Source organism: Chenopodium album, chromosome 7 (assembly GCF_948465745.1).
Source record: "Chenopodium album chromosome 7, dcCheAlbu1.1, whole genome shotgun sequence".
In the NCBI taxonomy this organism is placed as follows: Eukaryota; Viridiplantae; Streptophyta; class Magnoliopsida; order Caryophyllales; family Amaranthaceae; genus Chenopodium; species Chenopodium album.
This window is the reverse complement of record NC_137840.1, coordinates 37,405,808-37,427,929: the sequence shown is the minus strand read 5'-3', so window position 1 is coordinate 37,427,929 and position 22,122 is coordinate 37,405,808. Positions and strand designations below refer to the sequence as shown.

Genomic DNA, 22,122 nt, shown 5'->3' with positions numbered 1-22,122 from the left:
GACTCACCAAACCCCAACATTATCCCCACTCACTTGATTTGTTTTAACCACTATTAAATCAACACAGCTTGTTTTATGACCCTTATCAATTAATTGTGACTTTGTGATTTAGGATTTTACCCAATTTGTTTTAAACCAAAACTCGTTTTTAAATCGAATGAGTTCAACTCGAACCGATTATGACCCGACCCGATTAAGACCCAATATGTTTTGACCCGAAACCCGCTTTAAACCGGCAAACCCCGTTTTCAAACTGAGCAGTTCAACCCGAGCCGATTACGACCTATTGATTACAACCCAACCCGATTAGGATGCGATCTGTTTTGACCCAAAACTCGCTTAAAACTGACAAAATTCCGTTTTCAAACTGTTGAGTTCAACCCGAACCAATTATGACCTGAACCAATTACAAATCAATCTGATTAGATTCCGACCCGAATAGGAAGCGTAATTAAAAAACCCAAATCGAACTGACTAACGTTTTTTTTTAAAATTGACCTGAACCGACCCGATGTTTTTTAAAACTGACCTGAACCGACCCACTAATTAATTAAAACCCGTTATAAACGACCTGTTACAAACCGAAAACCGATAAACCAAACCCAAACCCAAAACCTAATCGTAGACCCGATTGACACCTCTAGTATTATATCATGTGAGGTCCAATTTTCTTAAATACCATGATAAAATGTGTGTTGCAACTATAAAGAAACGCAGGAAGTACAATTTTTCATTTCAAAATAACTTTTTCATATTCACAAAACGAGGCACCGTTACATTTAAAAATATAACCCGATATAGAAAGTCCTCCTTGTTTTGTGTGCGAAAGGCCATACCGTGTGACCACTTAAAGTAACCTATATAACATTGATTAAGTAACCCCTATTATACCGATCGAGTAACACATATAACACTGACCGAGTAATTCTATAACAATGACGAATTAACCCCTTTAATACTAATCAAGAAACTCCCATTACACTAGCGAAGTAACTTTTATAGCGGTTAGCCGCACGGTGTGGCTAGCCACATACGAAGTATAAGACTTTGCGTAAAAAGTCAGCCTTTTCCTTTAGTTTTATTATTATTATTTTTTTTTTTTTTGAAGATGGGTAAATTGCATAGTTGCACTACTACCCTCCTATTTGCTTTCTTAGCCCATATATGGACTTTCTCCGTCCATGACTATGATTTTGAAGTGAAAAATCAACGATGTTGCAGATACAACCCAGACGACGATGAACACATACTCCATAGTAGCAGCAACATTGCTGCTGCTTCTCTCATCACTTCATCCAACTTCATCCGACATTGTTGACTCAGAAGATGAGATCCAAGAGATTGACCATGAGCGATCTATCATTTCTTCTTCTTCCGGTTATTATTTTGATCATGCTTCTTCTGTTGTTCGTCGATCGTTAGACCCACGATCCGTTGATGATATTAATCGGTGGAGCGATTATGCGAGGCCATTTGATGGTGGGTTGGCTTATGATATTCTGGGAACCATGGTTAGTTCTGTATCAATTTCTTAATTTATTTATTTGTATGAATGATTTTTTTGTTGATTTTATCAATCTTGCTATAACTTAAGAATTGGGTTTTTCAATTGTTTGTTTGTGTATTTGTATTGATGGTGGCTTTGCTTATGATACTCATGCAAGCATGGTTAGTTCTGTATCAATTTATTAATTTATATGTATATTTTCTTCATAATTGGTATTTTATCATTCTTGCTATATATTAAGAAATTAGGGTTATTCATTTATTTGGTTGTGTATTTGTATTGATGGTAAAAAGGCCTGTAACTTGGCAATTTCACAAAATTATCCAATATGAGTTGATCAATTATCTTTTGTCATTCTTCTGAGTTCTAGAAAGTCAACATCATTATTTGTCAAGTATGTTTGGCTGTGTGGGGGCAATGGACAATATTTTAGGCTGAGTGTAGAAATTTGTGAATTCAAAAGTGGGATTTTGAAGAGAATTTGTTTTGGCAGGGTGGTCATCTTTGTTTTCCATCATCTTGGTGCTTTGGTTCGAGAAAATTGGTGAAATTTTGGTAGTATGGAGTCTTATTGGGTTAATTTTATGGAAGTGAGTTAACACTTAGACTATGGACAAGGGTGCAAAGTGTGTTCATTATGCGCTGAAAGAATAGATTTTTACTTGTAAAAGAAGTTGCCATTGTGAAAAAAAGAATGAGCTCGTGTCCATGAGCTGATTTGCAGAAGTATTCATGGGGCACTCCCGAATATGTCCTTCTTTGATGTACTGTGAGATTAGAAAGTTCTGAATGTTTTTCCTTGGCTTTGATTTCCAGTGGGCTTGGGCCTTCTCTTGTATCTTTTCTTTTGCTGCAACTTGATATTGGTTTGTCTGATAAGAAAAAGTTTATCCTCATAGACAAGGGAATATGGATTTGATTGGAAATTTGAGCATAAAGCAAACTAGAACTAGCTCAATCTAGCATAGAGCGAGGCCTATACAACAAACCTTCCAATGATTGTCACTTAGTATTACCTATGCCGCTTGAATTGTGTATTGATTGTATAGGTCCTAGTCTAAGAGATTGATATGGTAATTTGAAAAGTTATAAGGCATGGGGCCATCGTCAAAATTTTGGTCAAGAGGAAAAATTATGATAAGAATATGTATGCCCACAAATAAGTTTAGTAAATGAAGAGGAAAAGAGATGACAAAAATATGTGATATATGCTCACAAATGAGTTTAAGTTTATAGTTTTGAAGAGAATTATAAAACAAATCAACTTGAATACCTGATGCTTGTCTTTGTGCATTTGTTATCTAAAAAGCATCCAAATAGATACAAAAGTATTTCACTAACTCCTTGTTCTTTCGCAATTGTAGAAGTACTTTGATTGAGGGAGATGGTGATAAGCCTAGAATATGTCATTAATTATACCGCCCTATCAAATTACCTAACTACCAAATTACAAATACATTGGCAAGTAGGGTTATATCACCACACAACCAATTCGAATTATAAAGAGTCATTGTGCGTTTTTTTTTAAAAATTTATTAGAGCTATTAATGTCTACTAAACACACACACACACAAACACCCAAAAAAAAAAAAAAAAAAAAAAAAAAACACTAATTAGACCAAGGAGAATATCAAGTGATAAAAATACTACGGGAAGGAAATCTAGGAAACAGTGATAAGTTCAAACAATCAATTGTGCTTAAATGATATGGGCTTAATCAGGGGAACTAACATATTAATATCAATTCTAAGCATACAATCACGAAAATACTCCAACTAGATTAATTTACTGCCCTACAGTCAACCTAGCCTAAACCTAGATGAATTACTACTTTCAATCAAGTCGCTCTTGTGCGAAGAGCATATCATATCAAATCATTGATTTGCTAGAATGACCCTAAACACCTATGACAATCACCCACATTCACAAATTGACCAATCAATCATAGATTAGGCTTAATAAATCAATTAAGTTGATCACCATTACCTTCATTCCCCTGCCCTAAAACAGGAAGTAAAGACATGAGAAGCATGGAGACACTAATCCCTAACATAGTAAGGCTAAGCATGAGTAACAAAAATGATTAAGATTTAAACAAAGATTAATAAGTAATTAAAATAAGCAAACACAAAATAAACATAAATCTTTATTTTAGAGAAAGCAAGTAAATGAGAGAAGGAAAGAAGAATTACTCAACAAATGAAGAACTTGGATTGAAATGCTTGATATCATGAAGGTTTAACAATGTAAATTTGCTTTCTATCTACTTCTCTCTAAAACCTAAGCTAATCTTTGATTTGTGATCTTGAGTTTGATAAAAAGTCGTAATTACATGATTTAAAAGAATAAATACTCCCCTTGAAATCCCCTAAAAGTCAACTTAAAAGAGTTTTAAATCGGGTGATTGATACCTAAGGATTGGAGAGGTCGCTCCTTAGACTAGAGTATTTAATCCTCTCATTAAGAGTGGTCTTCGGTGTCGCTGATCCATAATCTCCACTCAACTTAAGAATTCACTCCTTTGAAATGAGTGGTCACTCCACATTGCGAATTGGTTGCTACAAAAGATTCACTCGTCCTAATTGCGAATTGGCAAGATTTTTGGAGGTGGCTTCAAAAGATTTAATTGAGCAATCTTCTACAACAACCACTCCTAATGCTAAACCGACTTCTCTTAGCCTTCTGATTTTGCTCCTTCTTCAATTCTTCCTTCACTTTTAAGGAATTTGGGCTTCAAGCGACGTTCCTCGATCATGATGATGAGGTTCCCGAGCATCCTAAGAGAAGGTTTCATGCAAACTCTTCAAGAAATGGGAAGGGGATCAATATAAGAGGGAAAATGGACATAAAACATCTAAAATCATGAAATTCTAACTTAAGTACTACAAAATGAAGAGAGTAAGGTCCAAAGGCCAAATCTTCAAGAAAAGGGGACGATAATGCGAGATAAAGGGCTAAATTATGGGGTTAATGAATTATATAAGTGGCCTAAAAGACCACTTATATAAGAGACATATGGAGAGGGATATAGGAAGGGAGAAAGGCAAGGTGGATCCAGGATTACAAATTTAGGGGACCAAAACTATTACAGAGTCACATTAACAAAAAAATTGACCAAATAAATTGAGCTTAATTAACGAATGAGTTAATTATTGCATATTGAGTTGATCCCCCTTTAAGATAGAAGCATCACACAAATTTGCTAATTGAAATTGAGTTTGACATTGACAAATATACTATTTACTACCTCCGATTTTTTTTAGTTGCAACTTTGGGGTATTATTTGAGAGATATAAAATATTCAAAAGTTGTAACTAAAAAAAATCGGAGGTAGTATATTGCAATTCATTAAAATCTTTATCATTTAATGTTTAGTGTTTGTTTTACAAATAAAGGGGATAAGGAGGGAGATAGAGGAGGGAGAGGAGAGTGGGAGGGGAAGAGAGCACTTTCTCATTCTATTATTATTTGTTTTCCTAAACATAGAATAGCTTTGATGAATATTTTTCTGATGTTTTCTTAATTTTAATTTGTAAGTATAATCCCACCTCCTCACCCTGCTCCATATTGATAATAATAGAAAAAAAAATTACAAAGTATTAACTAAAAGGAAATTATTGTTACCATGTTTCCTATTTTGTTTTAAAATATAGAATGCAATTTAAATGAGTGGCAATATCTTCTTGCAGCCTTTTAGGGTTAGCTAATTATTTTGTGAATGATTTGTATTGTTTAAATTATAATTCATCTAACAAACTTGGTAATGTAATGAATTGTATGTATTACTTAACATTTACTTTCATTCTTATTCTTTTTTTTTTTTATTTTTTATTTTTTTTTATTTTTTAATTTTTAAATTTTTTTTATAGCGTCACCCCTTAAATTGCTGTCCATGTCATTTTCATATATATTTTTCTTTTTGTTTTTGTTTTGTTGATTAGAAGGAAATCATTGTTTGACTAGGTTGCATTTGGTTCAGATGATGTGCCTGTGGATGAGGAGTTGAGAAGGGAGTTGATTAAAGCAAATGGCATTGAAGATGCTCTTTTATTAAAACTAGGGTCCAAGTCTTCGCCCCTAAGGGATGGTTGGGGAGGTTGGTTTGATGCAAAGAGCGACTTTTTGAGGAAAGATAAGATGTTTAAATCCAGGTTGGAAGTGTTAAATACAATGAGCAATCCACTTCTTCAGGATCCAGATGGGTTTGGAGTTACTGGACTTACAAGAGGAGATAAGATTGTGAAAAAAGGGTTGTTTCAGGAGATAAAGAAAGCTCCCATACTTATAAAGAAGTCCTTTGGATTTTCAGATGTTAGGTCCGATGAGGCTATTGACTATCAGGCCAAGGAACGTAGTAGTATGAATCGTGAAAGTTTGGACGGAGGTATTAAAGGAGAGAGATTGGGTGTTGAAAAAAATCTTGAAGCAAGGAAATATGAATTTAGAACTCTGGGTAATAATGAAATTGGGTTAGGTGATCATGCTATGAAAGGAATATATGACCGATCCTTGAGAAAAAATGCAGAAGATTATGATTCTTCTTTGGGTAAAGATGGTGAAGGAGAAGCCCATAAAGCTGCAACACATAATGAGATTGAGTCTTCAGGCTCCATGTTTTCTGGTGGCAGAAGATGGGGATATTTTCCCGGACTGCATCCAAATCTATCCTTTTCAAATTTTATGGATTCCTTTTTCAGAAAATCTAAGTGTTCTATCAGGGTGTTTATGGTGTGGAATTCGCCCCCTTGGATGTATACTGTAAGACACCAGAGAGGCCTTGAAAGTGTGCTTTTTCACCATCCAGATGCCTGTATTGTTGTATTTTCAGAGACAATTGAACTTGATTTCTTCAAAGAGTTTCTGAAAGATGGGTATGTTTACAAAGTATCGTTCTATTTTTATATTCCGTAGTAGATCGTTCTATACCAATATTATGACGAATGATAAATGGTCATAGATCTTCTGAACTTGATTAACCCAAACCCATGGCTAGAAACCTTTTGGTCTATCGTCACCCTATTTCCCTTCTCATATTTTATGGAACATCTTTGATGAAACATTTTCCTTGATTGTGGTTTTCCCTAAACATGAGCATCTAGTTTGATAAGCTCTATTAATTCTGCTATTGAGATTCACAACAAAATGCACGAGTATTGGTATGATGCAACATCCTAGAAAATTCAAAAGTATTACCTTAATTTCAAAAAAAAAAAAAAAAAAAAAAAAAAAAAAAAAAAAAAAAAAAAAAAAAAAAAAAAAAAAAAAAAAAAAAAAAAAAAAAAAAAAAAAAAAAACACTATCCTTTAATATATGAAAATAAAGCTATTTGTTATTTTAGAAAATACTTTCATAAAGTTGACTTTTGATAATAGACTACATAGTGATAAAATCTCATGGTTTAAATTAGCAATTTTTTGTTCTTTAAATGTTAAATATGTCTTGATACCTATGTTACTCGGACTCTTTGTTTTACCTCAAGTACCCGTGTCGGACCCTCGACACTCGGACATGGGTATGACACTCGGACACTTCATTTTAGTTCAAAATCATAGAATTTTTTCACAAAATAGCCGAGTCGGACACTTGGACACATACCCGTGTCGGACATGGGTACCCGAGTCCGAGTAACATAGCTTGATACCTTGAAAACTTCTATGGTATACTTTTTTTTGAATATTAATTGGAGGAAATCACTATGGTATTGTGCATAAATTACATTCCTTTGGATGAATGGGTTTCATCCATGAAAGGTATATGAAAGGATCTTCTAAAGCAATCTGGTTGGTAGTTTATGTGGTATTGAGTTTTCCTAGCTTCTATTAATGTTCATAACTGGTTTGATGATGTCCAATTTAATCGTCACTCTATATTCTTTCATTAGTACTTTCTTATGACTCTCTATGTTGATCCACCTATCTTTTACTCCCTCCGTTTTGAAATACTTGCTTCACTTTCCTTTTCCGGCCGTTTTTAAATACTTGCTCCATTTCCTCTTTTGGAAGCTTTTACAATATTTAATTCATTTCTCACACTTAGTGGATCCAACATAATACTCTCTCTCCTCCTATTCTTCCACTTCTTTTGCTTTTTACAATTTTTTATTTTCTCAACTACCCCACTACCTCCATATTTTATTACTTTCTCCAATTTCTCCTGAAACTCCGCGCATGGAGAAATGGAGCAAGTATTTAAAAATGGAGGGAGTATCACTTTATTATACTAATCAATAAAAAAGTATTCCAATTTATTTTATTTTATTTTTAATTTTTTTGAAACCTAAAAAAGTATTGTTTTCAATCCCATGTCCTCTATATATGCTCTTGGTACATCATAAAATTAGCTTGTGTTAAATCAAGGTTTGAAGGCGAGAACACTTCATAAAAACCTCCAACCTTTCTCCTTAGCCGACAACCAGGTCTTGCATATTCTGTATGGTATTGTTGGTCTATACTTGCTCTTGGTTGGTGTATCAAATTATTGCTTTTGTGTTTTTACGGTGTATTTTGAGTATTTTTGTTCGCTATCTGTTTATTATTGTTAATCCTTTGACTAAATGATTTCATTTTGAAAGTAGTTTCAAAATCGCGGTAACTATGCCAAACTTGGAAGAACTTCTGAAAGATACACCTACAAGCATATTTACTTCTGTCTGGCATGAATGGAGGACTACAAAATTTTATTCTACTCATTACAGTGAACTCATTCGACTTGCTGCACTGTACAAGTAAGCTATATTACTTTAATGTTTATATCTTTGTTATCTTTCTTTCTTTTTTTTTAATTTTTTTTTTTTTTTTTAATTCGTTTTACTCATAATAGAGCTCCACTCATTTTGTTTTTAGAGAAGCCTGTTCTTAACAGTCCTGACTTAATGAAAACTAGTGTTATGGCTGTGATGATGGTAAGAAAGTCGATCGTTTAGCTAGAATAACCAAACTGTAACCCCCTGAAGATGTAGTAGTGAAAGCTAAGGTTGATCTCAACCAGAATTTGATTTATCAAATTACATCTTATGTAAGTTAGAAACCTCTATTTTATGTAGCTGCGAACTATTTTACTAAATATTTTAATACTTTATAATAAAACTAAGAAACTAAGTAATCTATTGGAATAAGGATCGAGAAGTATTGTAGCATTACAATATCAATTGATCATCGCACTAAACATGTGATGCTTACACCTTAATGTTACCCAATGAACATAAACTAGTGTTGGAAATTTCCGTTTCCTGCAATGAACCAACTAACCTCTTGGAATATCGCCTACCTAACTAATAATTTAAAACAAGCTTTTTAGACTCAGCAACATTTATATTAGGAACTAGTTAACTTAAGCGACAATCTCACAAGTCACAAGTTCAGATTGTGCAGCTTAAAGGTTTAATTATTAGGAAGTAGTTTGAGGGGTTTGTTTTCACCCTTTCTAGAAGGTAGGAAATATAATCCTGATGCATGCCGATGGTTCTTATGTTTTGGTGTTTTGGTCTGTATATTTTACTCTCATTTTGGCAATAAAATTTTCTTTATTTGTCCCAAAAAAAAATTCTCAAGTATTTGGACAAGTTAGTCATTAATTTAACACTTAAGCACTACCAATGAAAATTACATATTACTAGTCAATACCTTAGCAGTTGCAGAAATAAAAGAATTTACGAGAGTATAATCATTCTTGGTAGGATGAAATCAATGAATTAAATAAATGCAAACTGCTAAAGGTCACAAATTGGGACAAAGTTGTCTCAATATAATGTATCACATGATATGGAGGGTAAGAGTAAAGATGTTTATGGAGGACCCCAAATGACTTGAACCTCATACTTTCATAGGGTATGGTATTGTCACATTTAAAGCCACAAGTAAATAAAAGTGATTATATGTGACTGAATTATGGACATGAGGAAAGGTCAAAAGGAGTTAGGATTGGATTTTAGGTAGAACAATGGCAAGGAAACATCCAATCTTCACTGTTAGTTTGCATCATTCTCACCTTTCTAAGTTACATACTGTCTAACTATTGGATTCTTTCCTCTTTTTTTTTTTTTTTTTTTTTTTTTTTTTTTTTACATGGGTTTTCCTGTTAGGGAAACCATAGTATAAAGCAGGAAATATTACAATTGCTGGTTGTGATGGTGGACTTGCTGTTTAGTGAGTTACTTAGATTAGAGAGTGGTCTAGAAGTCTTTGGTAAATTCCCGTAAAATTTTTTTCACTGTCTTTATATCCTTTGATATTGGTAGTCTAGTGTCTTATTTTAATGTCAGAGGTCCCACAAAAGGGCAAAGGTTAGTTGGTTGGTTGTTCCAAGAATCTTAACAATTACGGCATACTGGATAATTAATGGCCCAATGTGTGCTTTTGAATGGTTTTGACCTGATAACTGTTTGAGTTTTGTTGGGTGCAACGGATGTTCTGGTGGTGTATAAGATCCTTGCTCTCTTTTGGAAGGTAAAAAATAGTTGAAATTTTATTTGCTGGTTTGATTTTCAGTATCGTTTAGGCGATTATAAGAGTAAGCCTTTTCAGGGCCGTCTTAAACATTTTCGAGGCCCTAATCTACAATGGACCCTAATCTTTTAATTTTAAAACAAATTGAGAGAAAAAGTAATTTTAATAATTAAAAGGAAAAATTGACTAGAATAATCCCAACTTTGCCTCATTCTCCCAAAATAATCACAACTTTCGATTATTTTTTAATAATCCCAACTTTAAACTCCATTAATTTTAAACAGTCCCTAGTGACCTGAAACTGGCTAAAAAGGTAAACATTTGTGACTTGGGATTATTTGCACACGTGTCACTACGTGACTGGTATAAAAATAAATTAAAAAAAAAAACCAAAAAAAAAAGAAAAAAATTGAAACAAAAAAATCGGCAGCCCAGCCAGTGAGCCACCATTTCCGCCAGCCGCAGCCACCCCTCCCCCACCAACTAACCCCAACCCCGCCGAACCCCACCATCCCGACGACCTTACCCACAATAACCTCGGCCACCAGCCGCTTAAAACCTGCAGCACTTTCATCTTGATCTGGATTGAAATTCGAATAACGAATTATGTGGCTGGTTATTAAGGCAATTCTCGACCCTTGAACTATTTTGCTGATAATTGAGGCAATCCCATTCTTGACTCAATTTGCTTCTCCTCATTCATCTCTTTTCCTATGCAAGTTTTCTTGTTCGATTTTGACGCGAATCGAAGGTACAATATTCACTGCAATTACATAGAACTTCATTGTCTATTTTAACCGGATTTGAGGAGGAGAAAGGAGGGGATGGCCAAAATCAGGGAGGGAAAGGGAGGGGTGGCCGGAATCAGGGCAGTTAACGGTGAAGGTGGCTGATAGCGAGGAAGGGAATGGTGAAGCTTCTGCCTGCCGGAAAAGGGAGGATAGCCGCTGCCGTTATTTTTTTTATATAAATTTTTTTAGCCCAATCCTAAGTTGACACGTGTCCCATGACTTGTTATAACAAGTTGGGTAACTAACTGGGACCATTGGAAGCAAATTAATATCAAAGTTCGGATTATTAAAAAATAATGGAAAGTTGGTATTATTTTGAGCGAATGAGGCAAAGTTGGGATTATTCTAGTCAATTTTTCCTACTTAAAAATCTTTTTTCACCAAAAAAAAAAAAAAAAAAAAAACATCTTTACATATAATGTCGTTAGGATTTCCAACGGTTGAACATGGAAGTGTCCATTAATCCTCACCAACAATTAAAATATACTCCATATCAATATTTCAGATCAAACAACAATATAAGTTTGATGGTTCAGATTTTAAGTGGCAAATCAAGCTACGTAGTAATTTTTTTCCCTCAACAACAAATTATTCAATCAATATTTTTTGTATGAAATGATTGAAAATTTGGTAGGAGTATATATTTTTGATGTAAAATTTGAACTGTTGAAATGTGGAAAAAAGGGATTTAAATTGCTCCATGCATTGACAATTATGATGTAAATTTACAGAAAATAAAAGAAAGATTATGGAAGGTTCAGATTTTTCGTGGCAATTGCAGCAATCAGAGAGTAATTAGAGGGGTTTTTTATTGGGAAATTAAAGGAAGTTAAAGAATTAGAATATGGATAATTAAATATTTTTGTTAAAAACCAAGAAGTTGATTAGAGATTTGTTTTTACGAGTAAACTAGGAGCTGTTACTTTTTTTGAGGAAAGTGCCGTGATTTCTTGAATGCCATTAATGATTTAATGCAACTATGCAAGAGAGGAAGTGCCGTGAGTATCGAATTTAACACTTATAATAAAATAAAATAATAAATAAATAAATAAATAAATTGGGCCCCTTTGGTTTTGGGGCCCTGTGCAGCAGGTCTGCTTGCAGAGGCCCAAAATTGGCCCTGAGCCTTTTGGGTTTCACTTTTGTGATATTTGGAGGATCTTTCATGGATTGTTGTAAGATGGTGTAATATTTGAGTGATTCCTTAAGACTGTAGGTCCACTCTGGCATATGCTTTTTGCCTGTTAGAAGTAAAGGATTCTTGAGCCAAGCAATCTCTTGAAAAGCTTGCTTTTCTAAAGTCCAAACCCAACTTTATTCTACCTATTAAGTATTTGCACACCTGGGATCTTGGGATCAAGGTTTTGAAGATTTGGAAAGAAGAGATAAACACAATTGAGCGTCATGTAAAGAATGGGGATCATAGATTCACAAGTGCTCTTCCAAGTTATTTTTTCCATCTCGCTCAAGTCATACAAAATTAAGAAACCTTTGAATAGCTAGGATTCATCTGTTACTCAAAAAAATTCTAGGAAAAGAACTTTAAACAGGTGTTTGGTTCACACCCTCTCCATGCCACCGTCCCTTCACATTGCTTTCCTCGCCTTTGATCTCCACTTAATGTTTTACCACCTTGAATGACCATCTATTAGGATTATAAGGTCGAATTTGAACATAAATTTTCTCAGTTGGTTTTGTCCATCAAAAGCTGTAATTGTTGAGTAATCAATGCCGTTTTTCTATTGATTTTTATTTTTTCCCAAAAATTATAGGTTTGAATTTTTGAGTAGTTGGTTTTCAGGGCGGTAAGGCTATTTTCAGGCTAGCTGGGGGTTTTTCTTGGGTTGGTGAGAGTGGTTTTGGGCTAGGAGATGGTAATTTCAGTATATATGATGGTGGTTTGGGGTTAAGAGATTGTAGTTCCAAGGTGGGTAATGGTAGGTACTTTATATATTTTTAATTTTTTTCTAAGGGAATAGTTGACAAAGATATTATTGCAAATTAAGTTTGCTAAAACTAAGATGTTTCATGGAAAAGAGTTCATTTAGGCTAAATTTAAAATAACCCTAATATGTGCATACTTTTTTAGTAGAGCTAAGGCCTTCTCTAATTGTGCCAATTTTTTTCAAGGAGAAATGGTGCATAAGGAAAGATCAGGGCGAATTCCTTTAAAATTAAAGGCACAAACACTTAATAAACTATTAAAATTTAAAAATGATTTTAAATTTACAAATTTAGTTCCTCTAAAAAATTGGTATAACAATAAAATTACAACCAACTGATGAGAAAGGTGATGCTGTTGGGTACACCATTGCCATGATTGGTTTTGAAGAAGGGCCGAATATAGGGGTGTGACAAACTCTAATTTTTGGGATATGGGTTGCTGGTCATGGTAATATTATACATAAATTAATAGTCTTATCAATGTTAACCTACTTTTCTTTTGCAAAAGCTTGAGCTTCAGACTTAGAGTGTTAATTTGCTAATTTTCTTTGCTTCCCACAGTTTTGCACGGTTATTCTTATTCTTAAAGTAGGATTGTAAGAGTGTAAGACAGACAACTGCAGTTAACATGAGAAAATAATGTCTTAACATCATTCAATAACTTTTCTGTAAGCTTTTGGAAATTATGAAGATTTGCATTTGATATTTCATCTTGTTTTTTGTTGGCAAATTGATATTCTGTTGATTCAATGTTGATATATAAGATAACGGAAAGAGAGACAATGCAAGTTCGTTGCCTTTTCTAATCCAAGTCTTGATGGCTTCACGTGCATGTATATTCAGCTTTAAACGTCTCTCTGGCTTACAGGTATGGGGGTATATATCTGGATTGTGACATTGTAGTACTCAAGCCAATATCTGGGTTTAGGAATTCAGTTGGAATGGAAGAGCTGACTCCTGGGAGTCCTCTGAATGGTGCTGTCATGGCTTTTAATAAGCACAGGTATTCAAATTGATTTACGTTGTTACATTTTGTTTGCGCTTCCATCAGTAATTCTTTGTTGGTGTTTGTTTGATCCAATTTATTTATCACTAGGAATCGTATTACTTGCATTTCATGTTACAAGACTTCCAAGTTTCTTAAGGACAAACTCAAACATTTAATTTTTCTCAATATCCATGTCAGTAAAATATTGTGGAAAATAAGAGCATGAAACTTTTTTTTTTTTAAATGACTACTATATGTTTTTTTTATGTGCATATATTAAAGGGAATTGGTGATGTAAGGTACAAAATTAACATCGAAATGTGCAGGGGCCTTGTTTTATGAATAGAGAGATTTGTATATGATGCCTTAAGTTGTGCATATAGGTCATTTGTTGTAAATCTTGTAATCTCATTCCAAAGAATTATAAATCTGTGCACTATCAATCAGCAGTAAAAAAAAAAAGCCAACAACTACAAGCTTTATTTATGTCTCTGTCTCTCGCCCCTCTCCCTCTCTCTCCTTTTTATTTTAGGTTTATTTTGTACATTAGCATAAGCTTTGCTGCTCTAGACTCTTATTTCAACTATTGAAGGAAGAGACATATGGATGGACCTTGAGGATGATCTTGCAGCTTACTTTAGATAAAAATATACACTTTTCAAGTTTTTTCAGTCCAGTATACGACTACTTTCTTATATGAGTTTGGTTTCCATGTATGTTAGGAAAGGTAACAACCTATAGATATTTTTCATTGATTATTAGCTTCTTTCATAAAAAAAAAATAAATAAAATAAAATAAAAAGATAACTAGTTTGTCAGAGTATATGATAGCAGAATGACGTGATTTTCATCTGCATTTTTCTCTGCTTGATGTGTGCCTTGTTCTCCTCTTCTTCCTTCATCTGCTCTTTAGCTAATGACCCTAATTCCCCTGTTCTAGTATTTACTTTTATTATTATTATTTTTTTTTCCATGTCTCAATCTCTCTCACTTACATGTTGAATCAATTAAAATTGGTAAGACCTACCTGGAGACAACAGACATATTTATGGCTATGCTGTTGGAACAACTAACACCATTCAATTGATTTTTTGCAGATTTCTTATTTATAATGTCACTATGTCAGTATGCAGAAAACTGGAAAAGTGCTAATAAGGATGTCATTCCTGTTTTTTCAAAGACAAAAAACTTAATTATTGAAGTAGAATAAGGTCTCAGGAGAAAAGTTTGGGTGTGACAAGTATATTGTGAATATCAGTAACAAGTCACTAGTCAAAATTTTGTAACAACATAAACAAAGACCCAGTATGGCTAACTTTCAATTTTTTGTGTACTGTGATGCTCTAACATGCAGCAACCTATGGTCATCTTTTATTACACTGTCCCTATTTTAGCAGATTTGTTGAAACCTTTCGATCTCTCTCTGAGTAGTTTTACCTCTTCTTTTGATAGTGAGGTTAAGGATGTATCTTTTGTGATTTTGTCTACAGTATCAGCTGAAAGGAACTGGTGAATTCTTCATAGTTATGGTCATCCTTCTACATTATTCCAAGATATAGAGTGGGGAGTTTTTTTTAAAATTGTACCTATTGGGGTAATAATATAAAGGGCGTAATAGGAGACAATATATGTGGAATGGAGATTGGTAGAGGTGGTGGTAGAGAGTTAAAAAGTATTGCTAGTGCAAGGAACAGAGGAGGGATTGATGTATAATTGGCATCATTTCATCCTCCTAGGTATCATCACCCCCAAAATTATGTTAATAATTCATGTGAGACCAAATATCTTTTGTCGTGCATGTGCAGCCATGATGGTCTTGCCGTTGCCCTGATGACTGTATTGCCTAAAATACCTGATTTTTCTGATGAACTTGGAGCAATCACCTATTTCTAATTTACTTGTGTTGGAACACACCTTCCCCCCCTCGAAATTTCTTTGTTTAATCTGTATCTTGTTTGCTTGCAGTTTATTTATCAGGCAGTGCATGTTGGAGTTCTTTTCCTCATATGATGACACCTTGTTGAGATGGAATGGTGCTGATTTATTAACTAGAGTGGCTGGAAATTTTTCTCTCAAAGCAGATAATTTGAAGAAAAAGCAGATGCTGCAAGTGCAGTTAGCATCGAACTTCTTTCCTATTAGTTCACATGATATTCAGAGGTATATCACAAACTTAAACTTCTCATAATAGTTTTCGCATCATATCTAATTTTCATTTTTTCAATATACTCAAGTTGGATATTTGTTGAGAATTAAGGCAGGCCTGCAGGAAGAACCCGTAAATGATTGTTTTCATGTATACAATCTAGCATTAGAAACCTGCATTTCAAGAAAAAATCAAATTTAATTTTAATGTACACAATGAAAAATATTAAAAGTATGTTAGTAGGTAATTCTCTCAAGACCTAACCTTAGCTTGTACTTTGTACAATTTATATAAAAGTAAATTTATCTACAAAAGTCAGAAATATTAAAGTTGGAAAACTTACGAGTTGTATGTCTCTGCCTTGTAACCAGATGATTAGTTCCTTTTGCTTCTTTTAAAGCATGATGGATCTTAAGCAGGATGTTACTTATGACATTGTAGTAAATCACTGACACTAGCTTTATCAACTTATAACCTAAGCCAAGAAGCACACGCTAATCCATAATTAAGGAATGTCACAAATCTTATATAAGACCCTTTTTTTTTTTTTTTTTTTTTTTTTTTTTTTTTTTTATTTATTTATTTATTTTTTTCTTTTTGGTGCTCAAATCTTTAATGGTTTTGTATTTCAGGTTGTGTAAGTAACTTGATGTGCAACACAAACTTTCTTAAAATAAAAGCTAAGCTTCAAAATTCAAACACCAAGATTACAGCAATAAAATGATTGGTATCAAACAGGGTTCATCTCAAAGCATTATAAAAACACCTAGTTGATAATTACTATCAACAACTAAAATTTATTGATGTAGGAAAGGTTTGTTAGGGCACAATAGAGAAGAATCTCAATTTCATATATTCTTTAAAAGTTATTTATGTCCTCAAACAAATTTGCTATTCATAAGGGAGCCATAAACAAAATTAGAACCCAAATGATGATTACTAAAGCTGAAGGCTCAAATATTAATTTAGGGAAATTTAATCATAAAGAAGATATTGGGCTACATATTTGCTTCGTGGTCCGTGGATTTAACATCCCGGATGTGGTTTTCTACACAACCTAACGGTGGTAATATTGTGCCCATGGAAGATGGCTCAAAAGTTCTTGCTATGCTGGGAAGGAACCGTGTGACTATGCCGGTGTTGTGGCTGCCAGCTGGACAGTTTTCACATCTTAACATATATGTAGTAGTTATTACTCCCTCCGTTTTTAAATACTTGCTCCATTTCTCTATACGCGGAGTTTTAGGAGAAATTGGAGAAAATAATAAAATATGGAGGTGGTGGGGTAGTTGGGAGAATAAAAAATTGTAAAAAGCAAAAGTAGTGGAAGAATTGGAGGAGAGAGTATTATGTTGGGTCCACTATGTGTGAAAAATGAATCAAATATTGTAAAAGCTTTCCAAAAAAGGAAATGGAGCAAGTATTTAAAAATGGCTGGAAATGGAAAGTGGAGCAGGTATTTAAAAACGGAGGGAATATTAGTTTGTGCCAAGTTTGTTCATGCCATTTTTTTTTTTTTTTTTTTTTGGGGTTTGTCAAGCCATGCCATTCAAAATCTTTTTTTTTTTAGACAGATGGAGAAAGGAGGTTAGTCCTCCAAATTAACCATACTTCCTACAATGGGTAGCTAAGTGATGAGCTTTAGCCACCATACTTCTATCTACCTTAATACATATGACATACTGTCTTTTTAGCGCCTCTTGCCGAATATCTTTAACCATTTGTGCTGAATCTATTTTAATTAAAAGATTTTCAGCCTCCACATTTGAATGTTGCAAAACTTCCAGGATAGCTAATCCCTCTGCCTGAGTTGGGGTTGAAGCAAAGACTCTTTTGCTCCCTTGAATGTGCTGCAGGTTGAGATTTTCTGTTGTCCAAGCAATTGCTGCTCTCCAACTATCTCCACCTTTTCTCTTCTCTTCTTTCCAAGCTGCATCCACACACATCGAGATACAGGAGGGTGTTATAGCAGTTCCAACTTTCCATATCACTGGGAGTCTTGTAAATCCCTGAGATAATTGAGTTGCTGCTTTTCTGCTTTGTTTCTTGAGTTGAATTTTCTCCCAGCTATTCGCGTGCATCTGTGCCAAGTCTAAGATAACTTTTGAATTGACACTCACGCCCTTGAAATGACATCGTTTCTATGTAACCAAATTGCCCATAGGATCGCCACAAAAGTTGTTAAAGACTTTGTGTCACCCTGAAGACATGTCATACAGTAATATATGAAATTAGTAGTCCATTTTCTGCCAGACAGAAACATCGGGTTAGATGAGTTGATTCCAAGAGGTGAAGAAGCCCACGCTCTCCTTGAAATCTCACAAAATCGAAACAAATTATTCATGCTTTCTGGCTCCTAAAAGAGAACACATTGTCCTTCCAAGAAAATTCTCTGTTTTCCAGGTTATCTTTAGTGGGGATAATATTCTGAGTAATTCTCCAGATAAACATTTTCCACTTTGGTGGAATATTTGCCTTCCACCACAACTTCCAGAATGCTGTATGTTTTGGGCTCCATGTTGACACTTTCGAACTTGTTGCAGCTACCCAATAACCCGATCTAAAGCTAAATTCCCCTTTCCTGTGTGCAATCCATCTAAACTCATCTTTGCACTCCTGAGTAGGGATGTGGATTGATAGAATTTTTCCTCAAAATTTTTCCAGATTAGATTGGTGTTCCATCTTCTTTCTGAAGTCATAAGATCACTGACCTTTTCTATTTGTCCCTCCATGGACTGATTATGTACCAAGATTCTATCTTTCTTCACCCAAATGTCCTGATATGACCTAGTTTCTTTTCCATCTCCAATTCTTCTCCCAACTCCACCGATTTATCCTAGTTTCTTTTCCATTCAAAATCTTGAGGGATTGAATCAGATTTATCCGATCATTGATTTTTATTTATTTTTTTTTTTTACAAGAAGAAACGAGGTTTCATTAATAAAATATAGCCAAACGACATTTACATATAATTCCTAAGAAATAAAAAATTCCAACACAAATACACACCTTAAAACTACATACATCATAGATTTGATTATCAATTGCCTAAATAAAAAACATTATTTGAAGCAATACAATCTGTGCGTTCACACTGATTCTGCTTGAAATCCACTGATTCGTAGTCGTTTGAGTGAAAATACTCATGTGGTCCATCGTATTCTTATAGAGATTATGAAACCCTAGAAACTCAATTCTAGCCATTAAAAGAAAATAAAATAAACATAAAAATCATCATCTTTAGGATGAGATTAAAAGTAATAAAAAGGTACTCGGTTCTTACCACTGGTAAGAACACCAATGGAAGCCCCTACAAAAATTCACAACTGAGACCAAGAGGATAGAGATGGGGAGAAAAGGAAAAAGAGAGAAGGAAAACCTTTAAAAAACAATTGAAAAAACCAACTAATGGAGGCCAGGAAGGGAACAAAAAAAGCCCTTCTAAGGAGAAAACCTAGAGGGAACTGGACAGGTATATTAGCGTCAGATCATTGATTCTTTATATTTATCTTCAACATCCCATTTCATTACACACTTATGCAGCTAAGCTATGCTAATGCTAATACTTTTAGGATGTTGTTACTTCCAATGGCGGATCCACAGTGGGTTCAAAGTGGATTCATTGAACCCACTGAATTTTCTAAAAAAAAAAGTTTTTTTCAAATATATATATAAAATAAAAAAAAAAGTTGTAATCCGGAATTTGAAAATATCAATTAAAATCTAATTTATACTTTCTACATTCTTTGTTGATTGCAACGTTTATAATTTTACAATATTTATGCATACAATCCTTTGATTTTTTTTTTTTTTTTTTTTTTTTTTTTTTTTTTTTTTTTTTTGTAATTCATACGTTGGAAAAAAATGTACTACCTCCGAATCTTTTTAGTTGACACGTATTCCTTTTTAGGAAGTTTTTTACAATCTATCCCACTTGCTTTTTCATTCTCTCTCACTCTCTCCTCTCCTTAATATATATGCCTAAATCAAACCTGTCAACTAAAGGAGGAAACATATAAATAATATAATCAAGTGGGATATATAGTCAGATTCATCTCGAAAAATATTTTTATGATATCAACTATTTAAAATTTACAAAATTGATCATAACATATTTAGGTTATAGAATGTGCATTGGTAAACATGAAATAATCAACTTTGCATTTAAACAAACGGAGGACCTATATCTTATTTTTTAATGATTTTGAACCCACACTTAGATACGGCACTGGTTACTTCTACATCTTTACTTCGAATATTGATGATTATGTATGATTATCTGCAGTGTTCTTTGTTGCGTCTTTCTGAAACTACTTTGCCTCTTTACAGATACTTCATTGCTCCAGTGACGGATGATGAAAAGGCTCATCAGCATGCTCTGCTTAGAAAGATCCTCACCGAGTCAAATACTTTCCATTTCTGGAACAGCTTAACTTCTGGTGTAGTTCCGGAACCATATAGTATGGTAGCAAAGATAATGAACAAGTTTTGTATACACTGCTTGGATATGCTATGAAAATTCATTGCTCCAAGTTTTGAGCTTAATACAATTTTGAGTTTAAACCTCAAATCTCATGTGCCCACATAGAAACATAATTCTCAAAAGAGATAAATTTGCACACATGTTGATACATTAATTTGACCTTATTTTTACAAAAGTAAATATGAATGAAAATTATACCAAAAAAAAGTTATATAATGGAACTTCGTATCAATACCCACTAACAACATATTTTACCATGGGTTGTTATATTTAAAAGAAATCAAATAAAATAACTGTAGTCATATTAATATATAAATAGCTAAAAAAAGTCATGGAAGGAGCATTTACTTGTAGCATTTTGAATTTTTGGCTACCCTTGCACTAGCTCGTAAATTCTTATCCCTTTAGGATTTTTTTTGTTTTTATTTTTTTTAATTTTTTTTAATACACACTTATTATTTATGGGTGTTATTTCCAAATGCTTCTCTCCTATAATTGGTAACTTTTCATTTGTTTTGTGTTTATTTCTTTACTAGGGGTTAAGTCCCGTGCCATGCACGGTAATTTTTAATACTTATCATTAGTTTAACACTATTATTTAATTATAAAAAATTATACCTTTGTAAAATAAGATGAAAGTTCTGTAATTACAAAAAAAAAAAAAAAAAAAAAAAATTATCACACTAAAGAAAACAGAGAGAATAATATATGCACGACTAATAAAAATAACTAAGAATTACATTACAAAGTTATAGATAGCAAACTATTATTGCATATTATAGTATAAAAAAATAATATCTTTGTTTGAATGTGTACAAATAGAATGTAGAATATACTTATCAAATAGGAAATGAAATATTATTGCATAGTTTGTATTAAAAACTTCTCCAGGAAGCTTTGGCCAGAAAAAAAAAAAAAAAAAAAAAAAAAAAAAAAAAAAAAAAAAATTTTGGAGGGAAAATTTTTAACCAGGAGATGACATGTGTCATTCCTGGTTTCACCTTTAGTATAAAGTTATAGATTGCAACACTTTGACTAGCAGCTTTCAAAAATATTAAAAAAAAAAATAAAAACATTTTGACTAGCACAAAATTAATGTTTAATGAATTGTCTAACTGGTTGGGGAATTAGCAACTGATGTAAAAATTAGTGCATGAATAATTTATGTTAAAAATAATGGATGTGAGAGGAATATTATTAAATGTGTGAGTGAGGTAAAGCAGGGATTATGTGAGGTGAGGTATATAAGAAATTGTGAGGTATTCTATTTAAGGAAGTGTTGAAATTAAAAAAAAAAAAAAAAAAAAAGAAAAAAAAAAGAAAAAAAAAGGGGAATGCAAATGCTGGCACAATATTTTAATCCGTCTTATCCCTAAGGAGGAGAATGCAAATGCTAGTAATTCAAGCCAATTGGCAGCACTATGTAACACTTTGTATAAAGTCATTTCAAAATGTATGGTTTATCGAGTGAAATTTATATTGAATGAAGAAGTGCGACAACCAATAAAGAGCAATGTTATAAAATGTTGGAAAAATGCAGGAGTGATGAGGATTCTAATAAGTATACAAAAACTCAAGAAAAACAAAGAAGGGTGTACAAGGTGTGAGAGCAAAGGTGAATAGAAACCTGTATGCAAGCTTTGATATGAAGGAAGTTAAGGGAAAATATTCATTTATTAACTTGCTTGTATTAGATACAAAAAGATGCAAGATATTGGAAAATTCAAGTGTAAAGGATATTGACCAAAAAGTTCTTGTTAGAGACAAGGAGATACATGATGGATGGAGGTCTTACTTTGATAAGCTATTCAATGGCGAT

At 33.3% G+C, this 22,122-nt stretch overlaps 1 protein-coding gene across 2 annotated transcripts; it reads left to right on the top strand.

Moving 5' to 3' along the window:
- Positions 1-1,134: 1,134 nt before the first annotated feature.
- On the top strand, positions 1,135-20,520 carry LOC145639001 (uncharacterized protein At4g19900-like). 2 transcript variants are annotated; one of them, XM_081690099.1, is made up of 6 exons: positions 1,135-1,511; positions 5,471-6,378; positions 8,079-8,231; positions 13,555-13,689; positions 15,640-15,834; positions 20,150-20,520. In XM_081690099.1, the coding sequence occupies exons 1-6, from the start codon at positions 1,239-1,241 to the stop codon at positions 20,334-20,336; spliced, it is 1,851 nt and encodes a 616-aa protein (XP_081546225.1). In that variant the 5' UTR covers positions 1,135-1,238; the 3' UTR covers positions 20,337-20,520. The 2 variants fall into 2 exon arrangements, with proteins under 2 accessions (XP_081546225.1, XP_081546226.1); XM_081690100.1 differs by having other exon boundaries at positions 8,082-8,231; positions 20,150-20,515.
- Positions 20,521-22,122: the final 1,602 nt, after the last annotated feature.

What these genes read in the sequence shown, in the direction of transcription:
- LOC145639001 (XM_081690099.1), top strand. Translation starts at nt 1,239, where the DNA reads ATGAACACATACTCCATAGTAGCAGCAACATTGCTGCTGCTTCTCTCA. An exon ending in AAAGAGTTTCTGAAAGATGG is followed by an intron (nt 6,379 to 8,078) that starts GTATGTTTACAA and finishes TCATTTTGAAAG; the next exon opens with TAGTTTCAAAATCGCGGTAA. An exon ending in CGACTTGCTGCACTGTACAA is followed by an intron (nt 8,232 to 13,554) that starts GTAAGCTATATT and finishes TCTGGCTTACAG; the next exon opens with GTATGGGGGTATATATCTGG.